The sequence below is a fragment of the Cyclopterus lumpus genome, chromosome 20, assembly GCF_009769545.1.
Source record: "Cyclopterus lumpus isolate fCycLum1 chromosome 20, fCycLum1.pri, whole genome shotgun sequence".
Lineage (NCBI taxonomy): Eukaryota > Metazoa > Chordata > Actinopteri > Perciformes > Cyclopteridae > Cyclopterus > Cyclopterus lumpus.
In genome coordinates this window covers 12,179,430-12,192,597 of record NC_046985.1, presented here as the reverse complement: position 1 = coordinate 12,192,597, position 13,168 = coordinate 12,179,430, and the positions used below count along the sequence as shown (strand labels likewise).

The 13,168-nt window shown below is 40.1% G+C and overlaps 1 protein-coding gene across 3 annotated transcripts; it reads right to left on the bottom strand.

Moving 5' to 3' along the window:
- Window positions 1–234: 234 nt before the first annotated feature.
- Window positions 235–12,692, bottom strand: nup58 (nucleoporin 58). Of its 3 annotated transcripts, XM_034559584.1 has the most exons (14): window positions 12,244–12,692; window positions 11,607–11,719; window positions 11,382–11,414; window positions 11,036–11,299; window positions 10,671–10,836; window positions 10,430–10,495; window positions 9,908–10,082; window positions 9,513–9,592; window positions 9,199–9,317; window positions 8,833–8,915; window positions 8,536–8,737; window positions 3,320–3,403; window positions 2,298–2,390; window positions 235–1,834 (listed from the first exon to the last, which is right to left on the bottom strand). In XM_034559584.1, exons 1-14 carry the CDS (start codon window positions 12,321–12,323, stop codon window positions 1,668–1,670), a joined length of 1,725 nt encoding a protein of 574 aa, XP_034415475.1. In that variant the 5' UTR covers window positions 12,324–12,692; the 3' UTR covers window positions 235–1,667. The 3 variants fall into 3 exon arrangements, with proteins under 3 accessions (XP_034415475.1, XP_034415477.1, XP_034415478.1); XM_034559586.1 differs by lacking the exon at window positions 3,320–3,403 and having other exon boundaries at window positions 12,244–12,691; XM_034559587.1 differs by lacking the exons at window positions 2,298–2,390; window positions 3,320–3,403 and having other exon boundaries at window positions 12,244–12,691.
- Window positions 12,693–13,168: the final 476 nt, after the last annotated feature.

Here is a 13,168-nt window from a genome sequence, read left to right as displayed (position 1 = left end):
TTTTTAAACTTACTCTACAAAGCCGTTAAATAAGTTTACTTGTTTCCCAAGGAAAATGTAAAAGGGACACTGGAAAAAAAGAGGCTCTGGAAATGTTGACAGCCTGATGTGAACATTCCCATCCAAGTGGTCAAACCCGGTGCAACCAGGAATCTTGTCTTCATCGTCAGATTAAAGTCAAAAACTGTCCTAAACCAGGTGACGCACATTCTGACAAACACATGACAGACATCATTCTGTGTCAACACGCACATTTATTATAGCGTTGCCATAAACGGGCAAAACATCCTATTGGAGATTTTATTATTAAACAGCTTCTTGAAAATACAGGTTTACACAGACTGTGATTAGAAAATAATAGTACAACCAACAGTATTTGGTAACCCAACAGAAATGGACAAAAAACAGTATATCCCAACCATCTCCCGACACTCAAAAGAAGTCAGCAATTATGATAGACCAGAGAGACAAATTCATACTTGTGCAATAGGCACACATGCACATTCACTGCCAGGTCATGTACACTGACAAGTGCAAATGTATTTCTAGCACGTGTAAACGTCCAGTAGCTAGAACTTGCTTGTAAAATCCCTTTCAGATTCAACTCACTTAACATTTAAATGGGACCCATGGAATACAAACAGCACGGTGTTTCCTCTCCCAAGTTCTTACATTATGGCAAATTAAATGAGTCTACATAATAACTATGAAACAATGATAAGGATGGAATTTAGCAAAACAACACAGTTTCTGTGGACTCGATAATGGACTATCCCAAGGTGCTGGTGCCCTTTTACCCCTCCCCGTGTCATCTCTTTCTCCACTTGATACAAAAATAAAACTGTGCCTCCCCAAAAACCCACCCTGGACACCCCCTGTGCCTAATTATATTTTTAAAAAATCATACTCTGATTGATACCTTAGGCAGCAACTACACTGTTCCAAACCAACTACACTTCCTTCCCTTAACGTTGCCTTCCCTGGACGAGGCTTAGGCCCAGTCATCGTTTGAGGAGCGTTCGAGTGCAGTTATGCGATCGACACAGTTTGTGTCACTCAATGAAACAAACTGCATTGTCGACCTCAAAGCAACACAAACACATCAGTCTTGTACAATATTCAGACAAAAGCAACGCCTCGCGGACAATTTAACTATTTGTAATCGACGTAGCTCTGTCCGTGTCTGGCATTCCCAAAAGCATCTTCAGAATAGAGAGGGCTGGCAGCATTTGGTCAACACAAATGGGCAAAATCATATTTAAAATTATGCAAAGAGCATTTCCATGCACTCCACTGTCGAATACATTTATTTAGAGTTGCCCAAGTATCGATGAGACCAAATAAATAAAATGTTTAATCCATAGGAACTTGGACAATGAGGTAAGGCTCAGGACTTGGGAATTTGGAATCAAATGTAATGGAAACAAACCAGTGGACAACACAGTCCAATGTATAATAGAAAGATTGAATACAGTATATACACTGAATTTAAATGTGTGATCCTGTATTGCTGTTTTATGGTGGTTTAAATCCCAGTCCTTGTGATTTAAATCATTTTTTTGCAGTTGGATAGTGATTAATAAAGCACTTGTATGCTTTTGGGAGACCAGGCCTTACCCACTACAAACCCGTTAGTCAGCTGGTCGGTCACAGGGTTGTTTTTGGTTCTATCTTTTTCCCCTTTTATTACCAGCAGGGGGTTTCTTCAGCTGGAGAAGGGGTGCTGTGCCAAAGCCTGTAGCGGTTTGGTTAGAAACGCCAAAGGTCAGGCCAGCCGAGGGGTTGATGCCGGGGTTACTGAAGTTAAAGCCTGAGCTGCTGCTGCTACCAAAACCTAGAAAAAGCAGGAAACAGGGGATGCAGGAAAAAAAGAAGAGGAAAACATAGAACATGTTAGAGAAAACTAAAGTAATAGAGCAAATAAAGGATCATAATAAAAGGACGTCCATATGATACAGATTCCAGATTTTGTCCACCTGGTGGAACACCCCATATCCCAAAACCTGTTGGCCAAACTGCCTGAAATCTTGCGTCAAAAGCATACCAGACTACATAAAGGATCATGCTGTTGACAAAGCCTACACACAGCAGGGAGGAAACCACAGGAACCTATTATACAGCATCTGTACATCTCTCTGAGCAGCTTGAGACGGGAGGCTCGATCCAACCGCTTCTGACAACAAAGGCTCAGAGAAATATCCCAATTCTGGAGGTCAGCCTGCAAACACAAGACTGTCGTTGTATTGTAACCTTTTGGGGGCGGCTGTGAAGGGGGGGTATAAATAATATGTATGTACCTGCACTCAGACTGCCTCCTGTGGGCTTACTGGTGGAGAAGGCAAAAGACCCCCCAGTCCCCACCCCACCAAATCCTGGCCCACCACCAAAACCTGTGGGAGAGAGTGACATGGAAGTCAGTTTGGGCGACGCACACAGCCCACACTAGGAATGAATGGAAGGAGCAGGGGCTCAGGAGTATACAAACATATCTGTGCCATTCCATGTCAAATCAGAGTTGTTTTTGTTTGTTTGCATTTTAGATTTTGTCAACCAATAAAAAAAAAATTTTAAAAAAAAATAGGCAACCAATTTCAACCTCGTCTCGCCTTACTTGCCATGTTTGACTTCATACTGAACCCTTGAAATGGCTTTTTGTCTGCTGGCAAATACAAAACAAAAAGCTAAAAGCCTCCATCTGATTTGACCCAGAATTTACCGCAAACAAATGCCACAACCTAATCAATAGAGCTCTATGCACAGCTTTACTTGTGACTGGAGAACAAAACAGTACTCGCAGCACACTGCATGGCGAAGCAAAGACCACAGGGAAGACAACAGCATGAGAAAGGTTTCACCAAACACAAACACACCAACTTGGTGTGCGTTCAGACCACTTGCTACCACACGGACAAGAATATTTGCCAGTTGACATCCAAAAAGGTAGAGCATTGTTTTAATACAACAGGCTGGTGAATTTCTTGGACCACATATCTCCTCATTGGAGGAACATAATGTGTCACGTGAAAAGGTACAGTGACTTGTGGCAAGTGGTTGCTCAGTTTACTTGTGGTGTGAACGCACTTCAACTCTTGCACAAGGAAGAACAGGAAAGACACTGCCACGCTTTGACTGCACCACTCTCTAAAGACACATACACACTGCCTACCACTTCATTCACACAGGAGAACACAACATCCTCAAGCAAAAAGGCTGCTTGGCAACAGGTAGGAGGCATGAGGGAAATGGTAAACTGGTCAAGAGAAGGGCAAAACAAAAAGGGAATATTCATAGATAAAAAAAAAAAGGCAGAGGGTAATACCTCCAAGGGTAGAAGAGCCCAAGCTACTGCCCACTGCCGAGGCAAAGGGGTTTCCAAACCCTGCCCCCATGGGTGCCTGGGACCCTAAAGGCACAGAGAGAGAGCATATGCTTAACTCCTCCTAATGCATTGTGTATGTGGTTGAAGTTAGAAAAATAAATAAATGAAGGTTGTAATACCTTATTTTTTTTCAAGTTTTTAAAAAGCATCTGTAAACAAACAATGTCTGCAATAGATTGTACAACAATAATCTAACACAGCTGTTGCGTTTGTCGGGACATTACAGGTCTGCAGCAGCTAAGTAACTAATCTCTAAAACCGTCACATAAGGCTTTGGAAATACAATACCAAAGTATAACTGCGGAATTAAAAAAAATGCACCAGGCATTTACAATTTGCACAAAAATATAGATTTTGTAAATATTAGAAAGGTTTTAGACTAAACATTCCAGATAATCAGTAGTGCGGTTCACACTGCTGACAAACTGTGGAAAATATGCTGCTAGTTCTTTCACTCAGAAACTTGTCTTTTTTTCATCTATGGAATTTTTATTCTTTTAAGTGGTAATTTTGTAAAGCTTCCAATTAGTCTGCATTGTTAAAACAACTTCAGTCGAAAAAGAAACAAGGACAAACGTTTCTTTGTTTAAAAATTGATTTATTGTCAAATTAATATGCAATTCCACTTACATAAAACACAAACAAACAGTTTAGAACAGAATTGATTGTTAATTGCTAACTGCTACTGCATTTGACAAGTTTCCAAATTGTTTTGATTTCTGAGAGAGTGAATGAACTAGCATATGCCAAAAAACACAATTATTGAATATAGCTTAAAAAAGGCACACCATATTATATATTAGATATACTGTATCGACAGGCATTGGTTACATAGGTTTAAAACACATTCATCTGCAAGTAAAAGGACTTGAGATTTAGATAAGAAAAGTGAATTTGGCATCTACGGCTGCCTCTCAAAATAAAGGAAAACTCAGTGACATGTGACAGTTCGCCTGTGGAAGTCAATGTGGTCACGTTTTGGGCCATTCTTTCAACAGGAATCAAATGACCTCCCATGGTTTGTGTTTTGAACACTTTTCACCAGTGTATCTATCCTTAGACATAATAACAGCCAGATTGTTGGTGGTTGATTACAAAAGCTGCACCGTGGATAAATCCACCCACGATCACAGGCTACAAACACGTTTCTTTGCTGGATCAAGTCTGATCTAGGTGAAGTGACTGGTTAACATATTGTAAAGACAGTCAATCTAGTTTCTATATAAACATTAGCAAATGTATAGCTTTTCAGAGACCGTAAAGATCCCCCAAAACACAACCTGCAATAGTAGTACCTCCTGCAAGCCATATAAACCACTACAAAAAAAAAAGCTAAATGTAAGCACGCGATAAATGGTCAAACGGAAGAAATAAAGAGAGAATAGGAACATTCAAAACAGTCTGTGACAGCCAATTCCTCTAAACAGACCGATTTCCAACATTGGAACCCATTTTAGAGAACTGTGGTGAAGCTCAACATCACACAGAAAGAATAAAAGATATCATATACACAATTCTGAATCATTGAGTTTCAGAAAAACTCAAAATCGAGTTGAGCACTGTCGGCAAATTTTGGCGCTAGTACCGTCAGCCATCCCCTTAGAAAAAAAAAAAATTCACATTTTGATTCCTTCACTAATTGCATTCAAGAAAATACAGCAGTCAGCATTTGCATACACATTACTGACAGATATTAAGAAGATACCCAACGTACAGGAATAAGGTGGCTTAATGTCCACGATCACCTTCGAGTTCCCAAACAGCTTTGACAGATCACCAGTATTACATAATCCAAACGTAATTATTGTGCCAAGTGCATCTGTAGAGATGTGGAAGACTAAAGGGAAAGTGTAAGCTAAATAACACCAAAAAAAGTCACAATTCTGGACAACTCGGGAATCTGGCCAACAGAACACTGAAACTCAACCCTACAAAATGTTGATTTTGAGGACTGGAATATCCAAAGCAGCAGTTTCTCTCTGAACGCGCAGTGGCTCCGCCAAGAAAGAGTACCGGTACACTAGGTTGGGTTCCCCCGAGCGCCATTTTTCATTTAAGTGCTGGAGAGTGAACTGACCATATTATATCAGAACACAAACAACATGTTCATCCTCAACTCTCACCAGTATCTCAATCAATACAACTCAATATCAAGCATAACCTTTTTCCTCATAAAATGGTGGGAAATATCACCCCACGCAACAAAGAGATGGAGACACACAACCTTGCTTACTGGTACTGAAGGACCAGCGGAAAGCATCACTCCCTTCTTCACTTCCAAACACACTAGACTCAAACAAGGAAATCAAACTAACGAGAAAGTAGATTTTCTACAAAAGTTTCTCAAGAAAAGGTCCATACAAAGTACCACCTTGAATAAAATACCTGAAATGACTCGGTACTTGTTAACAGCACTTTTCCTCTACATTTTAATTGAACTGAATGTGAAAGGATCCAGCCGCTGTCAGTAGCCCTTAGGTGATGTAGCTTAAATCAAGGAACAGTGGTATGGCCTCATACAACCAAATGTAGTATTGAACTGTGAGGTAAGGGTGACTATTTTTTGCCACGTTCCATTTTGAAAATGAGCCTTCAACATAAACATTAAAACTTAAGCCATTTGTTCACTTGATTGTATACAAACACCGAGCACACCGATTCATTTAGGCCAGCAGTAAGGGACAAAGACCGGGGCCGTTTTAGAAGTAAGTAAAAAGCAGTAATGGAAAGACGATATCTTAGCTTAAACTACAGTTCAGGTTATAAAATAGTCAATATATAGTCTTTTGGCACCTTTCACCTTTTGTGGCACAAATCTGATCAAGCTTTTGGTCGACACAATCAATCCACACACCAGAGTATGGATCTACCTGTGCAAGCGCCAGCCAGCTGCATGGTTAGTGTTCTAATTGCTGCGATACTGGCCACCCGCCACTATGCCGTTCCAATTACTAAGTTACACACAAACAAAAATTAAATAAATAGGTAAATAAATACTGCAGCGACTAAGACAACCATTTGTGATGAGGCTTAATCAATGAAATGACTGAGTTAAATACTAGTTAATAACAACTATTTGGCAATAGGGATGGGAACTTTGCTAAATATTATTATTGACAATGAAAAGTCAATCTTGTAACCTATACCCAACTCCAGGGTTAACAGATTAGCAAAGCTATGCGTTTGAAATAAATTACAGTGCAACGCAGCCTTTTTAGACAGCTAGCATACCCAGAGCACAGTGTTACAAAAAACAAATGATCAGAAATGTATTTGGCTTTATATTAAATAAAATATAAATAGCAATACGGAAAAAAAAAAAATTCTTCAGCAGGCACCAAGGTAGTGTGTACCTCTACCACGCAGGCGGATTTAACCTACTGTGGCAAAAGGACTCGTTTGTGAGGCTATAAATTGGGGTTCAGCAATGGATTGGTAAAATATTCCCATCCCTACTTGGCACATACTTAAATAGGCTAGATGCTCATTCAGAATAGCTACTACTTGTCCTGTTAAGAGAGCAAATATCCAAATATTACTACACTCAAAAATAAGCCACATTGTCAAATTGACAATTCTTGATCTGATGGATATCTGAGTTGAACTGATGATCCTCCAGATGGTGGCAGCAGCAGATATTTGCAAATGAAACAAAACTTATGTGAGAAATTGTAAACCATGCTGCTTTTGCAATCCCATCAAATTTAAATATTTAGAAATGTTTTGAATTACATTTTTACTCCACTTTACAAGAAAAAAAAGAAAAAAAAACAGACGTCAGAAACATGCGAATATACATAGTAGCTTAGTTTGTTCATAGCGAGTGCACTGATATGCCAGTAAAATGGCCTATAAACCAAAGCCTACAAAAAAGGCTGACATTGTGTTTAACACCTCAGAGATGTGGCAACAACTCTCATGGACACTACTCTTAACAGTCGTAAAATGACTAAAGCATGACTAGCTTCATTCGGTTTTGTAGCGTGCTTTTTAGTGTGCTATTTTTTGGGATATACATTACCAACTTTAAAACAACCCAAAACACCTCTGATGCCAATCTGTGATTAGGCAGTATGTGAAATAAAAAGATCATTCTTTACCTGTCTGCATATGCTGGATAATAATACTGTGTAGAATAATCTTCATAAATATATATTTTTTTCTGCCAGATGATGGAAATAATTAACATTTAAGGATATAATTTCCATTTTTTTAAACTAATAAATAGGACTTGCTTTTTTGAATACAAGTTGATGTAGGCCATTAGTTTAATTATACAAGTGTAAGGTTGCTTATAGATGTGGGTCCTGGCCTAAACTATGCCTTATAATGGGTAAGGCCCCAAACCAGAGATACTCCATGCTTCAATCTTCTTTATATAAATACTGTTCTTAAAAATGAGTGCTGTATTTTCAGTAAAGTAAGATCAGCCATTTGGCATCTGATCATTTGGAGCTCTGCCACAAAGAGACTTCTTGAAAGAGTGTAGGCGCTACAATACAATTAATTAATACCTTATGGACCAACTGATCACTCAGACAACAAAAAAACTACAAAAGACATCTGAATGACTGATCATTCAGACAATGATTGACAAGTATATCTTAAAAATCACACAACAACCTTCATTGAGTAGGCTCAATTCAAGCATCCGTTAAATAAAAACTAAATTAAATTTGAACGCTCCAATTATAACTTCAAGATTCAAGAGAGTAAAATTGAAATAGCTGGACTTTATCTCCTATTATATAATTGTACGATCAGCCCCACATACCTGCTCTAACGTACTATTAGAGAGGTCAAAGAGAGAAATTAAGTTTAAGCAGGCCACTATGTCCTTGGCATTACTGAAATTGTTGTAGGTTTTAAGGTTGTTAAGTTGTTGTTTAAGTGCAAGTATAACAAGATAGTAAGGCAGTACAAAGGTTTCCTGTCGGAGTTGAGCAACTAATGTATCTCATCTCTGCTTTTCTCGAGGCATTTCTTTCATTCGAGAAAGTACAGACACAATAGCTCGGGATCAGCTAAGACTTTTGTTGTTGTTTTAATTGTTTTTAATCATCCTCTGTCCCCTTTTGACCTTTCCACTCCCATCATCTGTCTCTCCTCTCGCTGACACTACTGCAAAACTTTCTAGAACTTGTAGGCAGTCAGACCTGGAGTTGGCTGCTGTTGCTGGGTCAACGTGGCTGCCATGGCAACCGCTGCAGCGTTGGGCACACTGGAGAATGGGGCAGGCCCAGTGGTGACTCGCGGCGTACTCTGCCACTTCCTGTTAGATGCCCGTTTGGATTCAAAGACGTCCGTCGAGTCTTCCAAGAAGGCCCGACGGTAGGAAAGGTACTGGTGCTTCAAGATCTACGATATCAGATATAAACAAAGGGTAAAACAAAAAAAGTGTACATGCTGTACATCATTTTGGTTATAATTTGATTTTTGGAAAAAAAACTGACCTTGACATTCTCATGAACAGACTGGAGCTGGGCAGCCTGTGCAACAAATGTCTGGTACAACTTCTGCATGGCCAAAGTCAGGTCTGTAAACAAACATACATTATGATCGCAGTGCACTTTGCAGGTGAGTTAATGATCAAAAATAAGGGGTGGAGATATAATGAGTAGGAAGAGTCAGGAATGAGAAAGTCACTTTAATTTATGTGTTGAACTTGGTTCTACATTGGTTTAACATTACACCGTCATCAGCTTTAATGTTGATATAAAATATAGGAATCGATGCCGATTTAAAACCTGGAAATGACAATGGAAATTTTTTTCTTACTTAACTAAGTTGTGTTAAAAGTCAGACAACAGTCCTCTTACCCTGAGGAGTGATGTGGGAGCCACCACTCTGCGTTGTCAGGTGATTCTCCAGTTCCTCTATCTGCTGCCGGTACTGCTGCAACTGCACCTCAAACTGCTCTACCAGGCTACGGAAATAACTAAAACACAGAATAAAATTCAAATAATTAACCATATTTGAATCCATAAGGCGAAAGAAGCTGTCATTTATAGAAAACACCAGCCAGGAGGGGCCTATTACATGAACACGGGAAGAAGCTGACACTACTGCAATCTGAACTAATGTATATCCCCCTTTGATTTGCTTCAGAACTACTTTCTGGTGGCTTACTTACTCTGATGGAGCAGTGTTCTCATGCTGGAGTCCAGGGGGAGTCTTTTGTGTACGTAGTGCTATGTCAGCATTTTTCAGCTCCTTGAGAACAAAAGGAAAAGAGCGAAAGTAATATGACTATTTATTTATCTCTAGCTATAATTTAGGGGAAAGAAATACCACACAGTTATCTTGGTATACCACTGGAGCATTATCTTGTGATAATTTGTTGTTGTTCTTTATGATAAAAATGAAAATGGGCAACAGTAGGTACATAGTGTGTGATAAATCAATGTATGCTCATATTGACAATCAATCTAAAATGTGTCAGCACTGAAAAGACTCGAGTTAACTTTTCACACTTAAGCGTGTGTGTGTGTGTGTGTGTGTGTGTGTGTGTGTGTGTACTGTTTGTACCTGCGCCGTCTCCAGCTTTAGCTTGTCGATGGCAAGAGCTTGACGCTGCAGACCGCTGGCACTGACCGAGAGAAGCTGTTTGAGGCTCTTGATGTCATCTTGGACTTTAGAAATGGCCTTAGATGACATCCTGCTGATGTTCTCCTGAACTTGTTTCTGATCTTTCACAAATTTTCTATGAAAAAGAAAAAAATAATAATTGGAAATTACTCAACACAGCAAAACATTATTGGTGCAATACTAGGGTAAATGTGACATATGGATATTTAGGGGAACCCCTGGATACACACTAAATGTGATCTTGTTTGGAGTACATTGCCACACAATCGAATAAGTAGAGGATATAGCTTTATGATTCAACAATCTTTTGATCCAAGTGTACAACACACAGCGTAAATGAGTCTACTTTGTTACAATAATATCACTGATAAAACAGGTTATTATTTGCATCTTTAAAATAAATATGCATGATGGTTGCTGGATTAAATCATGGGGCATTATATATACACACATAACACTTACTGGAAATTCTCAACATCCTGACAAATAACTGGAGGCAGGTTCTCATCTTTTAAAGCTTTACTGTCCCTGAGGGAGAAAAAGAGAATGATTTTCATCATAACAACAAATTGAATCTTGCTGTTAAGGTATAAATAACAGGATATGAAGCCACTAAAAGCCTCTCTGCAAACAATTTTTAATTAACAATTCTAGCATTCCCATGTAATCAATAATCATGAATATGTTGGTCAGCAGGACTTACTTTGCATTGGCTCCAGATGATGGGTCACTCTTACTCTCAGAGGAAGTGCTGAAGTCAACTCCACCAAGGCCTATACTTGGGGCAGGAGCTGCCGATACTGCTGTGGATGCAGCTAATAGAGAGCCGAGCATTAGCCCACCTGGTCCAAGAGTGGTCTGACCTAAACCTGCAACACCAAGTAAACATATACGTTAGGTTACAACATTGTGATTCAGAACTACTTCTAGTCCTCAGTTAGGACTGATGAGTCATACAAAATATATATATATATATATATTTATTTTTTTATTTGCCAATAACAGTTCACCTTTTATGCCATGCTCGAAGCTCAGTGCACAAGCTCACCTTGTCTGTTTGCATCTCACCTGTAGACAACGTGTTGGAGAAGAGACTACCGCCCAGTGATGGGACTGTTGAGGCTGCGGTCATTGTTGTGCCACCAAGACCAAGGTTAAAGGCTACTGCAGGCTGCTGTGGAGCCGTGGCGGTCAGGACAGAGCCAAATGATAAACCTGCAGGGGCTGCTGAGGGGGTGGAACTGGTGGTGAGGGAGAAGGGTGTTGCTGAGGCGGTGGGCTTGTTGAAGGCCATGCTAAAGCCAGTGGACGCACCTGTGGCAGCTGGGGCACCTGGGAGAAAGTACATAGAAATCAAGGTTATAACCTACTTTCCAAGATTTTACATCATGTGTCCCCAAAAACACAAACATACCTAACGTAAGGCCTGCCGTGGGTGTAGCGGCACCTAAAAGAGAACATCCCAACATAAGAGGTGCATATAACATAATGTATGGTGTACAAGTGTATAACTGCATCTCGCAAACACATTAATTAAACAAATAATGAAGTCAGTGTTTTCAATAGGCTTGGTTTTCTATCTGTGTGACATTGTTACTTGAAGCAGGGGTGTTGAAAGATAATCCAGTAGGTTTCTGACCAAAGAGAGTGCCTCCAAGACCAAGAGATGGGGTGGTGCCGGCGGTAAGGGTTGTGGCTGCTGTACCCAGAGCAGATCCCATCGAGAAGCCGCCAGTATTGGCCATAGGTGCACTAATGAGGCAAATTGCAATACATTCGGTCACATAAACACAGTTCTTTCATTATCCCAGAGTCAAAGTGGCAAACTATGACGCAAAAGAAAACCGTGATGCAAACTGTTATTCTTCAACAGAACTTGGTTGAGCTACTGGATACCTTTTTAAAAAGAAAAATAATGATGTATTAAACGTCAGACTTTTACTTGGCATATCAAAGTGTACGCTGTGACGGCTTCAAGTCCCTTCTGCATACGAATGTCAAGTCAAATGTGTCGATGCTCAACAGGACAATTCACGAGCAACAGAACTTTGAACCGAACACGATCACAGTCCCTCTCGTTCCGCTGCTAACGTCACACCGAGCAACAACCGTGTCTCCCATAGTGATGGTCGCCACAAACGGATGCACCTTTAACATAACGTACTCAGACGATGTTAGAAAGTCATGTACACTGTGCTACCTGCTAACGTCAGCTTTACTCTGGCTATGCTAACCTTAGCTAAGTCGGCTTTTTTTTAATGTAGCGTTATAATTACCTGGCTGCAGCCCCAAATGCAAATCCCCCACTGGCGTTGGCGGAACCGAGAGTCCCCGAGGCAAAGTTAAAACCAGACATTTTGTCTGATGAGGTTCACATTCAACACCAACTTTCGATTCGGTCTTCAGTCACTCATGAAGACGCTCAGAGAGCCAACTAGCATCCCGGCTAACACGCTAGCTAGCTTTGAAAGATGCCCGCGTGAGGGCCAAATCCGCGTTGTTGCCTTTACTGAAAAACACCAAACAAACTGTCGGCTTTCCCAAATAATGCTATCGACAAAATCGGGAAATGTTCAGCTGTCGTGTTAATTTTTTGCACACCTCCGATTGTTTTTAAGATTTATAAATGTCGTAGAATGACTTCTCGCATGGTGTTACTTTTCCTATTCCCCGCCTGGTATTTCCCGAAAGCTATTGCATTTTGGGTAATCTTTCAAAGAAAAAACTACATTCCCCATCGTCCCTATCGCTATTTTTGTGTCGCGTGATACCTCACACATGCGCAAGTTACCAACGTGCAGTCCCGAAAACTTCCCAACCTTGCTTTCAAAATAATACACGCCATTTGAGACCTGTTAAAAGAGTAGGTCAAGTAACACCCATGCATTTGTAAAATAATGTTACGAACCCTATCTGCACAAAACCTTTTCCCTCTGACTCATTATCTCTTGTGTTATGTTTTTCCCACCCTGCAGCTTGGTATAAACTCATCTTATCAAAGGCCACACAGTTTGCAAAGTGGGCAACTGCCCCATATGGTAATAGCATATAATAAACTGAAATAATTGTCGGCCTTAAGGTTACATCTGCATATTAGCACACACATCTATTTTCAAGACCATTATTACTTCTGTTTATTTCAGATTCAGATTCAACTGTATTGTCATTGCACAGAGTACAGGTACTGAGGCAACGAATAGG

Bases quoted from the DNA above. Each gene is read 5' to 3' on its own strand.
- nup58 (XM_034559584.1), bottom strand. From the start codon at position 12,323: ATGTCTGGTTTTAACTTTGCCTCGGGGACTCTCGGTTCCGCCAACGCC. The intron at 8,738-8,832 runs GTCAGTTTTTTT...CTGATATCGTAG, and splicing joins CTGTTCATGAGAATGTCAAG to ATCTTGAAGCACCAGTACCT. The intron at 2,391-3,319 runs GTATTACCCTCT...TCTCTCCCACAG, and splicing joins GGGCTCTTCTACCCTTGGAG to GTTTTGGTGGTGGGCCAGGA.